Genomic DNA, 14,298 nt, shown 5'->3' on the forward strand with positions numbered 1-14,298 from the left:
GAAGTGGATTAGAAGGTGAGAGCAAGCCAAAATACCATCACTCCATAGTGCACACACATACACACACACACACACACACACACACACACACACACACACACACACACACACAGTATGTACATAGCGTCACCACCACTTCTCTTTCTTTCTCTCTCTCTCTCTCTCTCCTGAAGTCATTGCTGTGCAGTGTGCAGCCTCCCTCTCTCGCTCTCGCTCTCTCTCTCTCTCTCTCTCTCTCTCTCTCTCTCTCTCCTGAAGTCATTGCTGTGCAGTGTGCAGCCTCCCTCTCTCTCTCTCTCTCTCTCTCTCTCTCTCTCTCTCTCTCTCTCTCTCTCTCTCTCTCTGTCTCTCTCCCAGTGTGGAGCTGGAGCAGGAGGAGCGCGGCTGTGCGGCTCCACACTTTGGGATCACAGGCTCTCCGGGGCGGTAGAGAGTCCACGGCACGACCGCTCAGGTTGACTCCCAGTGCTTTCGGTCCCTCGCTGCTCCATGGACGCACCGGCAGCCTCGACAACATGCCCCTCTGAACGCTCACACACGCCGTCTTTTGTTTAGCCTGAGCGGTGGGAGAGAGGGGAAAAGTCTGCAGGATCACTTTCCATATTCTCCGCGGAGGTGAGTCGAGCGTAAAAGGGATTTTTTTTTTTTCTCCTCCTCCTCCTCTTCTTTTTTCTTTTTTCGCCTCTCGCAGTCCCCTGACTTTTTTTTATTTTTTTCCCTGGAAAAGGAAGCGGTGCTGTTTGCCCCGGGTCTACCTGCACCGCACAGCACCCATGAATTCAGATAAAAATGTGTACCTCGGCAGAGACAAAGGCATCATGCGGAAGAGAGCCCTGCTCCTTCGGAAAGGTTGCAGCTTCGAGATTACCAGGTAGGTCCTCTTCCTTTTTGTCTGGGACATGAGGGGCGATGTAAAAAAAAATGGCCAGACTATCCCACAGAAACTGCTCTCTCCTGCAGGGAAGTGGCACTTTTACATGAGGAGGAGAAGAGAATGGGTTTATTTTTGCTCATCTGTCACCTTGTGCATGAGTTGGTGATTCATCCAGTGCGCATTAGGAGCAGAGGGATGCCCCCAAACAAATAGTGTCTCCAAAGTAGGATTTGTCATGCCACCAGCTCTTTATTCCCTCCTCCGTGTCCAAACCAAACATCCTGATGCCCCTTTGTCCATCTTATCATTTTTCAAATCTCCACACCGCGCGGTTACATGCCCGTTCGGACCGTGGGGTGGGGGTGGGGGGGACGCGTTACGCACGGATACGTGTCGTCTGCACCTGACTCCGCAATGTTGACAGTGCTGCTTTCGTGGCGGGACGCTGTCAATCACCCTGTTATTGCCCAAATCAGATGTTGATTGGGCAGCAACTGCAACCCCCGGGGCCTCAGTGCTGTCCAATCATGCGCCACACAGGGGGCGCACAGAACATGCACGTTTTAATTCACCCGCTGCTCCTAAAAATAGCTTTACAGCAGACTGAGGGATCAGATCACCTGCTGCAGTCTGAGGTACCGCTGTACACCTGTATCACACGCGTGCGCGCACACACACACACACACCCACACACACACACACAGACACACACACGACTCATGACTTAAGAGGACATTACATTGGCTTACATTGATTCCCTTTGGGCTTACTCAAACCTTAACCTAGCTGCTACTTGCCTAACCCTAGACCTAACCTAAACTTAACCCTAACCTAAATCTTAACCTTAACTCAACCAGTTCTCGTTAGTATAGTGATATCTCCGCCTCCTAGCTTAAACCTTAACCTTAAACTAAACCTAAACCTAAACCTTGAACTAAACCTAAACTTAACCTAACCTAAACTTTAACCTTAACCTAAATGTTTTTGTCCCCACAAGGAAGACAAGTCCACATACGTAATGTGACTGTGTGAACAGATTTAGGACCATTGTGGACAGCCTAACCAAAACCGTATCCAAACCTTTACTTTGACCAATTCATAGCTTATCCTAACCTGAGCTATAACCACGATTCCCATATTACCACTAACATTAACCAGGACCTCAGACATCACATCTTGCCTTCTTGGCAGATAGACTTCAGCTCATACGACCTCTCTGCATGGGGCAACTGTTTTTTGTCAAACCTGAGATACATGGCCTCCTGTGGTCCCCTCCACCAGGACGACACCCCAGACAGTGTGAAGGTCTGAACCTGCTCAGCTCTTTGTGTGGTCTGTTCCCAGACTATTTGTGTGCATGTATGTGTGTGTGTGTGCGTGTGTGTGTGTGTGTGTGTGTGCACTGTGGTTTGGAGCAGTAAATATTTGGTTTCACTTTCAATGATGTCATACCAGCTCCTTAACATATCACTCAGTGTTCACAACACTCCCTGGGGATCAGGAACTAGCTTTAGGGCATCATCTTTAACCTCAGAGGTGCTCTCATTAAAGCTGCAACTAACAATCATTTTCACAATAAATCAACCTGCCCATTAATTAATTGATGTATTTAACTGTTTTTATAATTTTTTTGGAGTTTTCATTGTCAGATGAACATCGTTTTGTGACCTTTCTAGGTCAAACCTGAGCTTGTGTGTAAAAAGGACCGGATTATATTATAACCGGAGCGTAACCAGATTTAAGTTTAGATAAATAATCAATCAAAAATATAAAATACCAACAATAACATGATCAAATAACCCATTGGTGCTGTTTAAAGGTAATCTAGCTATACGTATATTGATATTGACTAAATAAACAAATGACGTTTAGTGAGTTAATACATATTACCTTGCCAAAGAGGATGTATTCATCTGCGTTTGTATGTCTGTAAGTTTTATTATATTATGCAAAAACTACTGGACGGATTAGCATGAAACCTGGAGGAAGGATGATGTATGAGTCAGTGAAGAACTCATTAAATACTGTATAGGTGCGGGTCTGGTTTGTGAGATCGGGCACTTTTCAACATGAGACTAATTCATGGATCTTGAAGAAAGAAAAAAGTCCGGCATGTTAAGGGGAATATTTTTTTATGTGTGTGTGCACTTTGGTGCAGATCCAAATAAAAATGTGGATCAATTGAATTTAAACTTTCATAAGGTGACTGTCTCCACTGAGTGCCTTTCTAGTTGTATTCAATTGACTACAATATAAAACCAGGAAACATTGAATATTGTCTCATTTGAGAGCATGAAACCGTTAAATCTTTTTGTTGAAAGAATTACAGTCAATCAATGTTTAAAATGGCAGTTTAATTTCCGTTCAATCAACTAATCATTGCTGCTCTAGTTTTCTCAAGACTATTCACATCACCCCCCCTCACTCCTCCTCCCACCTCCACGCTTCTAATTTCCTGCTATTTCAGACAGTCTGTGGAGGTGTGCAAATTGACTAATGCCTCTCGCTTCATCGCTCTATTAGCTGATAACTTTGTCCAGCATGTGTGTGTGTGTGTGATGGTGAGACCTGTGTGTGTTGGAGATCTCAACTGCCAGGTCTGCCTTTTCCAAATAAAAGTGTTAAATGTATTCAGGTTGAGAGTTGTGCCAAGCTTTCTTTCAAATTACACATCCCTTCTAATTTGCCTGATTCTCCTTCCTGTGTCGTAGAGTGCAGGGGGTTGCTGCCTCTCTGTGTGCCGTGGGCCCGGTCACATAGTATGACTACGACTTCCTGGCAGACTGTCTCTCAGACAGCAGCAGTTTAACAGACAATCAATCAGAGCCGGGCCTGAAGTGCTACTGCATGGGGAAATAGATTCTCCACCATACTGAGGGGATGTGAAAGACACTCAAGTAAAGGGCTGCTGCTGCTCAGGAGTGTGTGTATAATTCATTGTGCTGCAGTGACGCACAGCCATACAGACCCAATACATCTGAACAGCTTCATGTGCACACACACACACACACACACACACACACATATGTTAGAAACCTGCTTTCACATGCATATTAACACTTGCACACACTCTCGGGCTGAAGCCTTCCCAATATGCATGTCGAAGTGTGTCATGAGGTAGTTTCTGTCTCGATGTTGATCGGCCCTTTTTGGCTTCTCCGGGCTACAGACATCACACCGTATATAAGAACTCTCTATGTCTGCAACTATATAATGTTAACCCCCACCAAGGAGGTTATGTTTTCACCCCTGTCCCATTGTTTGTTGGTTATTTTGTTTGTAAGCAAGGTTCTGTAAAAACTACTGAACGGATTAATATCAATCTTGGTGGAAGGATGCTGCAATTTTGGTGCGGATCCAGGATTTTTCTCCCTTTCTTTAACATAACGTTTTTTTAACATTATGATGGTGTGTAAGTTGGTGCAGTTTGATTGTGTGTAAGGGGACTGTTGGGCCTTGACGGAGGCATGTGCTCTATTGAGTGACATTCTAGTAAAATATTCAATCTTTACTTTCTCTTTAATTAGCCGTTTAACAAATCTCTAATCATATGCTTTGACGTCAGTGCTCGTAATGATTTTGGATGTATTGTTTTGATACATGTTTTAAAATTTGAAAGCAACCAGTTTGTCTCGGCGGAGTTATGAGCTCTACCCAGTGCCATTCTACCTTTATCGTTGGTTAACCTGGCGATTACTGTCTTCATTCATTTTTTGTCCTACAAATTATTAGAAAACAGAGAAAAAGACTCATTGTAGTTTCCTAAAACCCCAAGATGACGTCTTCACATTGTTTTGTCTTACCAACAACATCAAACCCAAAGATATTCAGTTAACGAACACATAAGACCTACAAACCCTCACAAATGAGACAAATAAATATATACTCAATTCATTTTAATTACTTTTATGTCTAAAAGCTAATTAATGCATTGCAACACCTCAAGAACTCTCCACCTAAAACTTTAATCTACAGGTTAAAGATTATTCAAGAAGATTATTTCAAAGTCTTTGGGAAAAGTTATTTGTGTGAAGCTATCGTGATCTGTGCTGAGGCCCAGGAGCTAATCTGCTCTGAGATACACACATCACATTACATTATTATTTCTCCGGCTCTGCTTTGGACACGGTCTCATTGTGACTAAGCCTTATCTAACAAAGTCAGCGGGCTGCCAGCTGGTGGATAATCTCTCTGACAGCAGTGGCCAGAGAGTTCCAGGTGGAAGCAGAAAAGTTAATCGGACGACTGGGGCCAATTATTTGGCCATTTTTCCTCTGGTATGCTGGTCGCAGGTGGTTGGAATGTGAAGGTGCCTGCATGTTGGTTCACGATTTGTAGTTTCTGTATGTGTTTCTGTATCTGTAATACATATGTAGCGTGTGTGTGTGTGGTCGTTTTTGTTACCTCTTCTGGACCTTTCTAGCATAGACACTGACCTTGTCAGGACCAGTGGATCTCATGGGGACCAAAGCCTGGTCATAATGAGACAAATTCTCATTTCTCAGGTTAAGGTTAGTGGTAAAATGGGAATTGTGGTTTGGTTAACGTTGGGTTTAAGGCAAATTCATAGTTTCCACGTCTGCCAGTGCGTTATGGTCCTTGTGACGTAAATGTCATCAAGAGATCCCCTGTGCCGACATCCATGTGCAGCCCAAAATTTGTGACCACGCTAACTGTATGCATTGACTGCATATGCTCCAGGTACAATGTATCCACTGACTAGAATGTAATGGGATGTGAGATCACTTACGCATTCCTGGAACACGTGACAGAGGCTTATCCTCATTTTACTACAACCGGAACCCTGGTCATGTACGTGTGACTGTAACAAGTGCGCAACTCTCTGCAGCCACGGAGAAAGGAAAGTATGGTCAACCCTTGAATTGGTCATTATTAAGGTTAGGGATAAGGTTTTGGTTATGCTGTCCACGTATGGAAGTCAATGCAAGGTCCTGATAAGGATAGCTCCGCAAACTTTTGTGTGTGTGTGGCTCACTATATCTTTGCTTGAGCTACGTAAGCCACAACTAGAGCAACAAACCACTGCAGATGGTTAAGTTGCATTCTAGATAAAGAAGGCGCCATGCAGAAATAGAATAAAGATGATTCTTCTCTCTAAATCTGATTTGAGGTCATTATGGTGTTGCATAAGGAAGCAGGCACAAGCTCTTTGGCCTCAAGTCTTGATCTTGACAGAGAAAATGTCCGGATGTCCAACAGTAACAACACATTCTAACTTGTTTAGTGTCTTTTTCCATTATTTTCCTTAGCAATCAAACTATTTGTCTTTGTAAACCGTCTCTGTCGCTGAGCTCTTGGCTCTGGCGTGTCTCAGTGTACTTCCAGTCAGCCCTGGCAGAGTTTGTGTGAATGAGATTAGGCCTACAGCGACACGTGAAGGAGCCAAGACAGCACTGGCTCGACTCTGACCACAGACATGGCAGAGCAAATACAGCTCTACAGGAGACACTGCCAGAGAGACTGAAGAAAATTCATGTGTGCACACATAAAGTACTGCAAACATACAAACCGTGACCACTGCAGGACGATGTTTTCTGATGGAGCCAGTATCAAAAATCACACAAAGTCTCAGCGCCGTGCTCTCTATGAACCCAGCAGCTGATTGTGATGCGGTGGAAAAGGAACCTCATTGCGTGGAATCTTTTCAGGCTCCATTACAAAACATTTGTAGTTCATTTAAGGAAAGGCATGCACTGGCAGGGAGCATCACGGAGAGGGAAGGGAAGCTCATTCATCATCGGGCTAAAGCGGTGCGGTGTGTGATCAGAGCTTGTTACTATGGTGTGGTTTTGCATCACTAAATGAACAAATAAGGCGCCTGTTTGCAATGTAGGAAGGAACGATCAGGTATGACTCCACAGATGAGGTTTGAAGTGTGTGCGTGTCCATCAATCACTCAGCTCCGTTTGCCAATGTTACCCCTCCCTGCTTTTGCCGCCCGTGCATGCCTCCATTCCTCCACTATACACAAAAAAGATGAAGCGGCAGCTTCGCCCTGCAATCTCAGCCGCAGTCGGCGAGCAAAAATAGACCCTCGACGAGCTGCAGCCTCTGAACCTCTCTGACGCTCTTTTTCACCGACTCGCCCCCTCCTTCTCCTTCCTCCCCTGAACTTCTCACATCGAAGGTCATTTGAGTGCGTTTGCTTTGAAACGCTATCAGTGTCTTCATTAACCTCGCCCACTGCCAAAGCCACAATGTTTGTGACTACAGTTGCCAGGGGGGGGTTGTTAGCTGCAGCTTTCCGCTTGTTGGATTGGCACAAGACAGTTTCCAGATGTAGCCGAAGTGCACCGCGCTCCATTCAAGTGCACTGTAAACAAAACGGGTGAGGGAGTTGGGAGCATGTGCGTCTTTAAAAGAGAGAGGGGGAAAAAGGAGAAGGAAATATGTATTAGGGTTTGTCCTCATGTGGTTTCCTGGCAAAGCTTTTACTGTAGACTTCAAAGCGGTATGCGAACGAAGAACATGTGTTTTCAATGTCAGACATGTTTTTTAGGTTTTTTTTCAGATCTGACTAACAGACGGGACCATGTTGATGCGTTCTCAGACAAACCGGGTGAAAGTGGTTGAGGGAGGCAGAGCTGCTGGGGTCTCCCTCTGTGTTACAGTCTGTCTTAAAGCTCCCAGCTGGGAACTGGGATGATGGACATTTTTGCTGACTCAATGCACTTGACTGCTTTACGTACTGGGAAAGTTATTTAGCTCACTCTCAAACACACACACACACACACACACACACACACACACACACACACACACACATTGGACACCGATATTTTCCTCTTGCATCAGTAGAGCTGCAATGTTTAGTCGACAGATAGAGACATTATTGATTTTAAGAGACGGCATTTCACTTGTACCTGCATCTCTGTTCTGACTTCCAGTAAAATATAGGATTCAGTATAAGTTTCTTTTATTGTTTATGAAGCTTTAAGCCTCCCAATACATCTCTGATCTTCTCTGCCTCCTTTACTCCTACAACTCTCAGATCCTCTGACAAGTTCTTCCTGGCTGTTTCTTGTAGCAAAAGGCCCGGTCGCATATACGCGAATGCGAAGCAAAAAATGAACTCCACTCGAAGCCACACTGCGATTCGCTTTGCGTCAGAAATAGTTTTATTCGGCTCATCTTAGAAGATGATTAATCAGTCAATCGAGAAAATACAATTAATTAATCTGAAATAAAAACCATTGAAGAATCATCTAATTACCTATTTTTAATCTTTTTTATTGCTCACATTCGTCTTGGATCTATCTCGGTGGCTACATTTCCCAGAGATTAGGAATGTTACGCTAGTGGCTAATGCTGCTAATGTAAACTCAAGCCACCTTCAAGCAGAGATGAAGATAGGGTTAAGATAAAATAAGATAATCCCTTATTATTTCCACTATGGGAAATTTGCTATGTTACAACAGCAAAGGGGATAATAGAAATATGAAAAATAGAAAATAAAATAGTAAAAAGCTCCGTACCATTTTCTTTTCAGCCCAAACTTAAGAAGTGACGTCACAAAAATTCATCACATTTCATGCAATAGCTTTGAATTACTTTTTATTTTTTTGCACACACAGACTTTGATATGTAGAATTGTCACTCCTTTGCTTTAACATCATCTAAATCGCTAATCGAATCACAAATAGCTGCCGGACAACTTTATATTGATCAGTTAGCCACATTCACTCAAGCCTGAAGAAGATGCCGCGTCCAGGACCTGTGATCTCTCGCACCGTGTTGATGCAGTGTCGTCTCACTTGTCTGACTTCCATAGAAGGTTGTAGCTGGGAAATTGAGGCGGAGTGCGCAAGGCTCATGGTTCTGCTCTGCTCAGCCGTACAGTCAGTCCCTCAGTGAGGTCTGATAAACACTGGACTGTAATCACTCCCATATGTGGCTGCATAGCTCAGCACAACCCGGCACAGTTCAGCCAATGCGCACAATGCAGAGCACCAGGCTCATTTAGACAGAAAAATAGACTCAAATTACTAGAAGAAGAAAAAAAAAGGCTTGATTACAGCCCTATGCAAACTTTCCCTCTTTGACGGGAACATCTGCTTCCATTTAGGGCTTTAAGACACATACCTTTATTAAAATGCACTGTGCACCGCTTCGGGAAAACTTGGAGGCTGGAAAAATATTCCCCCATTATAGTTGGCTGGAAGAAAGCCAGCGTGCTGAACTGGGTATCGGCTGAGATGTGGCCAGCTCCAGCACGGCCACAATCCACATGTGTACAAGACTCATACTGGCAAAGTGAAAGTGAGTGTGTGTGTTTGAAGTGAGTATGAAGGTTCAGAGGAAGTGTGTGTGTGTGTCTGTTAGTGTGTGTGTGTGTGTGTGTACAGTTTGAGCTGCTTCACACCAGCACACTGCCCCCGTCATAACCCTCAAAGCGAGATCCAGGAGAGACGGAGGAGGAAATGGAGCCCGTGAAGGGTTACTGTTGTACATTTTTACCCTGCGGTTTTCAGGGAGGCCGGCCAAAAAAACCTCCCCTCGTTTTAAGAGAGAAAGCAACAGCAACAAGTCGTGAAAGAGATGGAGGCGCAGTTTAAAAGTACCTGTGGAGGAATCAAAGACGGGAATAGTTTCAGTGGAGGTTGTACTGATGTGGCTCCAAAGAAGTTGTCGATGTGGAGACTCTGTTTTGGGAGTTTCACCAACTGTACACAGGCCTGCTGCTGCAGTATAGTAGAGGGATTATGTTGCATGCTGCTATTTTTCCATCTGCATGGTTTACTTTGGCTAAGGAAAAACAATGCAAATACTGTATAAGACACAGGTGCACACACACACACAAATAAACAGCTGAACACGCTTTCCATTTTTCCACCAGACAGTCTTTTAATTCCTTGCGCAGTTTTTTTTATAATTTATCACAAATTGTACGGATCAGATAAAGAGGAAGAGCTGCAGTGTAACGTTTCCTCTGTGTGGGAACAACCAGTTAGAGAAGCGGTGTCACACATGTGGCAGCGTAAATATGACTCAGATATGGTCAACACTTTTAAATCAACATAACTTGTTAGAACAATGAGACTTGAAGCACGTAACCAGAGGTGTGAAACTGTGCTGAGGCACGTCGCTTCTCCGGGGCCTTTTAATGGTGCCTGGTTAATGTGTGAGAAGGTTACTTTATTTCAAGCTGCTCAAACAGTATTAGTGACTTGCTTTTAAGGCCTGATAGATAAAACAGTGATAGATAATAATTTGACAGTTGTCTTGTCTTAGATAACAATGGGCTGGTTATGGCTCAAGAGGTAGAGCAGGAGGTTGGTTGTTCAATCCCCAGCACCGAAGCATCTGAAGTAAAGAACCGTAGAAGCTGTATGAATGTGTGTGAATAGGTGAATGCAACTTTTACTGTAAGTGCTTTAAGTGGTTAATCATAGAGGTAAGTGCTATAGAAATACAGTTTCCATTTACACTGTGTCACAGGCTCAGCAATACAAGCAAAATGATACCACTGTGCGCTCTAATTGAATTGAAGCATACGTCTAGAAGTGAATTACTTTTTAATGCAGTTACTACAAAAGTACCTCAGTTGAAGGAAGTAACTGTTAACTGTACCTAATTTCAAATTTTCAGTAACTTGCCAAAGCCAATGTTGTGTATAGTTAAAGGTTCAGTGTGTAGAATTTAGTGACATCTAGTGGTGAAGTTGCATGTTGCAGCTGAATACCCCTCACCTCATCCTCCCCTTCCGAACACGAAAGAGAACTTGTTAGTTTGTCCAGTCTGGGCTACTGTGAAAAACATGGCAGAGGACCCGCACCCAAAGTAAATATAAAGGGCCCCTTCTCGGGTAGAGAAAAAAACTATTCGTACAATTTAGACATCACTAGGATCATTTCATATTAGTAGAAAGCAGCAGTAGCTGAACTTTTAACATTCAAAGTTCACATCAGACAATGTTGATCATTTTAACAATACATTGTAAATCTGCTATAATGGTTCATCACAGAACATAGATTTGCAGTGAGCAGCTCTGTTAGCCCTTTACTTTCCAGTGAGAAATATTACACCTCTAACGGATATAAACTGTTTGATAAAGAAAGCGGATTTCTAAATAAAATGAAATGAATAAACAAAAAAAAGCAGACCCATTTAGCAGACTGATGGTCTGAGGTCTAAGGTCTGAGAGGCAGTTTTGTATGTTTCATCATTCTACAGCCAACACACAGTTTCCTGTGGTCTTTATGCAGTTTGATATTTGGAGGAAATGTACGTTGTAAGTCAGAAAAAGTAGTTCTCTGTTTCATGAACTAAAGTACCCGCTTCACACAGAATGATAATGAATCATAAAATGTATTTTTAAAATTATTGAATTACAACATAAAGAAATAATTGATTATATATATATATATTTTTTTTAACAAAGAATGTTTTAAGAAATTTTGTTTTATTTACGAGAATTACTCAGAAATGTACTTTAAACACTTCAACATTAGAAAACATAGTTAATGCAGTAGAGGGTTAATGAAATTATAAATAAGTAGAAAGTGCTTGTGGAAACTGTTTAATAAACTCTTTTGTTTCTTATTTAACTGTGATAAAGGTTCTACCCACAAGAGGGCAGACTCTCCCTGTATAAACATTAATCTGACTATTGTGTCATACATAGTGGATATGAATATGTGAATTAAGAAAAGGTTTTGTCACTTTGGACCTTTTCTATATGTTAGTTTGAGCTTTGGATTTGTCAAATAGACCAAAGTGATGAGTTGCATTAAAAATACTGCAGTTCAAACAGTGTAGTAATGAGACGCCTGTTGCTCTGGTCATTCACTTTTCCACTAGGAGGAGTAAGCGCTGCAAGATGTGTGGATTCCGTTCAGGGTTTCACTCAGACACAGACAACAAGCTCACTGTGTTTCCTTGTGTCCTGCACGAGGAAAAACCAAGTGGTAACGTGTACTTTCATCTTTATACTCAGCTGTAGTCAGGACAAACGTGCACTGTCCCAAAAATGTGCACATGAGCACATGCATGTGGCCAGAGGGCAGAGGGCAGAGTGGTGTCCAGGGCCGCTCTGATCGTTTCAGACAAAAGGTTAATTCACCTGATCACATTTAATGAGAGCGGCCTCACACATGACACCGTGACATTTCACAGAGGCCACATGGTGACCCGCTGGCATTTGGGGCCCACTAGAAACAAAGGGGCCAAGGTCTGAATCCAAATCATCCTTCTGTGTGTGTGTGTGTGTGTGTGTGTGTGTGTGTGTGTGTGTGTGTGTGTGTGTGTGTGTGTGTGTTTAAATGAATGCCAGTACAATAACTAACAAAGCAGGACAGCTGATTGCTTATACCGTAGTGTACTTCTAGAGGTTTGAACACATCTGAACCAGTTTAGTGATCACATACTTACTTAAGTACCAACGCAGCAATGTAATAATACTTCATTATAGAGCTGTTAGTCTCAATTATTTTCAGTATTGATGTTTAATCTGCTTATAATTATTTATTAATTATTAGAATGCTTGTTTTATCAGACCAACATCTCCAAACTCAAATATATTCACTTTACTTTGTACATATGATGAAAAGGGCATCAAACCCTGACATTTGAGGGGCTCCAACTCCTGAATATTTAGCATTTTTGGTTGAATAATAACAAAGATTAGAATTTGTGTGAATTTACTGTTATTTGAATAATATAATAATCTTACAATCAACTAGCATAACCTCAAACTCCTACGTAGGTCATAGAACAGGCTATCCTACATTGTAGGCAAATTTCTACAGCTAGATTTAACTTTTATTTTGCATACAGGTAGTGTAATTCAGTGTGATTGAACAAGATCAATCTGTGAGCTCGTGGGAAGATTTGTAATGTTAGATCCTTTTTATGGGAAATATCGGATATTTTTACCCATGTTGGGAACCTTTGATTAAATCTTTTACAATGTATTTTATAAGCTCATTATTGTCAAGTCTTAACCAGTAGCTACAGTTGAAATGCAATAGTTCTCCCTAAAACGTAGTGGAGTGGAGTTGTAGGCTACTGCGTGATAAAGATCAATAGTTTATTTTAAAAAATATATATATAAAGAAACAGGTCCCAACAGTCTTATTAACCCAAGTTTAAATTCAATAGATCCAAATTTGCACTCATAAATATGAGTCTGCTGAACATGTCAGACTTTTTTCATCAAGATTCATAAATTATTCTCTCAGAAATTTATGAAAACTTAAAAAACGCTCGATCTCGCTGTTGACTAAAGTGAAAAAACTGCTTCCTGATCCAGGTCTGGCTAAAGTTTGATTGGCTTTTCCATCAGGCATATCTCACCCTTCATCAAGTAATCCATCCTGATGTTTTTGCATAATACAGGCAGAAAAATGCAGGTGACAAACTAGTGTCCTTGAGTAAATGTTTCCTTTCAGCTACTTCACACTTTAAACTAAATGTGCTCTTGAACTCACCATAATACTGTAGTCAATGTTATTTATATAGTCCAAATCACAAATTTAGGACTCGGTTGAATCTTTCCATAATCAAAAGAAGTCATCTGTATTGACCCCCCCCAGGGACAAATTATCCAGGGACAAAGCTTCATCAGAGAGAAGTGTTATCATGTCAGTCCTATTGATTTGCATGTTGCACCTGAATGTGTTTGACACATCAAACCCCACTGTGTTCACACTGGTAGTTGTACCTCATACAGTTTGCATGACGCTGTTTGCAGCATTGTTTATACTGTACGTGTGTTTGCTCATTTGCGTGCATCTCTATTTATAGCGAGGACTACTGTCAGACCCAGTGCGATATAGAGTAGCTGCACATCCAATCACATCATACGCTTTCTCACACACACACAGTAACAGAGGCCTTGTTTATCCTACGCGTGGGAAAGGTGCTGTGGTCAGACACGGCTTACGCGGTGAGACTAAAGGGCCGGAGTGGCAGCTGACCAGAGGGATGGCGGCGCAGCTCCGGGGGATTAGCACGCTATTGACCAGGGGCTGAGGATAACCGCCGCGAGTGCTCATGCATACACACATGCAGTTTGTGTACCTGTGCACCACAACAACCAATACTGGCACGGGCACATGGATTTGTAAACCCACACAGTATAATGCTGACACCCACATTTTATACCCTGAACTTTGAAGTTGCAGTTGTCTGGGGGAATGCAGAGCCTGGGATAGTCCATCTCTGTCAGGTCTCACACACACACACACACACACACACACACACACACACACACACACACACACACACACACACACACACACACACACACACACACACACACACACACACACGCTCAGGAAGATTGAGGGCTATTGTTTAAATTCCACCTCCTAACTAATGACGAAGCCCTCGACAGTGAATGAACACTTTCAGCCTTTAATCAGCAAATGGTGAATGAATAGCACGCCAGGTTCTTTAAGTTA

The 14,298-nt window shown here is 42.5% G+C and overlaps 1 protein-coding gene across 5 annotated transcripts in view; it reads left to right on the forward strand.

Moving 5' to 3' along the window:
- The first annotated feature begins 341 nt into the window (after positions 1-341).
- garnl3 (GTPase activating Rap/RanGAP domain like 3) overlaps positions 342-14,298 on the forward strand; it is a 66,200-nt gene continuing 52,243 nt past the window's right edge. For 3 of the 5 annotated variants that reach the window (XM_034602265.1, XM_034602271.1, XM_034602267.1), the window contains exons 1-2: positions 343-615; positions 728-871. In XM_034602265.1, coding sequence (XP_034458156.1) covers positions 774-871 — 98 coding nt within the window. In that variant the 5' untranslated portion in view covers positions 343-615; positions 728-773. Of the gene's footprint in view, positions 616-727; positions 872-14,298 lie in introns of all 5 variants that reach the window. The other 2 variants (XM_034602272.1, XM_034602266.1) reach the window with 2 other exon arrangements.

This window comes from Hippoglossus hippoglossus, chromosome 12 (assembly GCF_009819705.1).
Source record: "Hippoglossus hippoglossus isolate fHipHip1 chromosome 12, fHipHip1.pri, whole genome shotgun sequence".
Classification (NCBI taxonomy): Eukaryota; Metazoa; Chordata; class Actinopteri; order Pleuronectiformes; family Pleuronectidae; genus Hippoglossus; species Hippoglossus hippoglossus.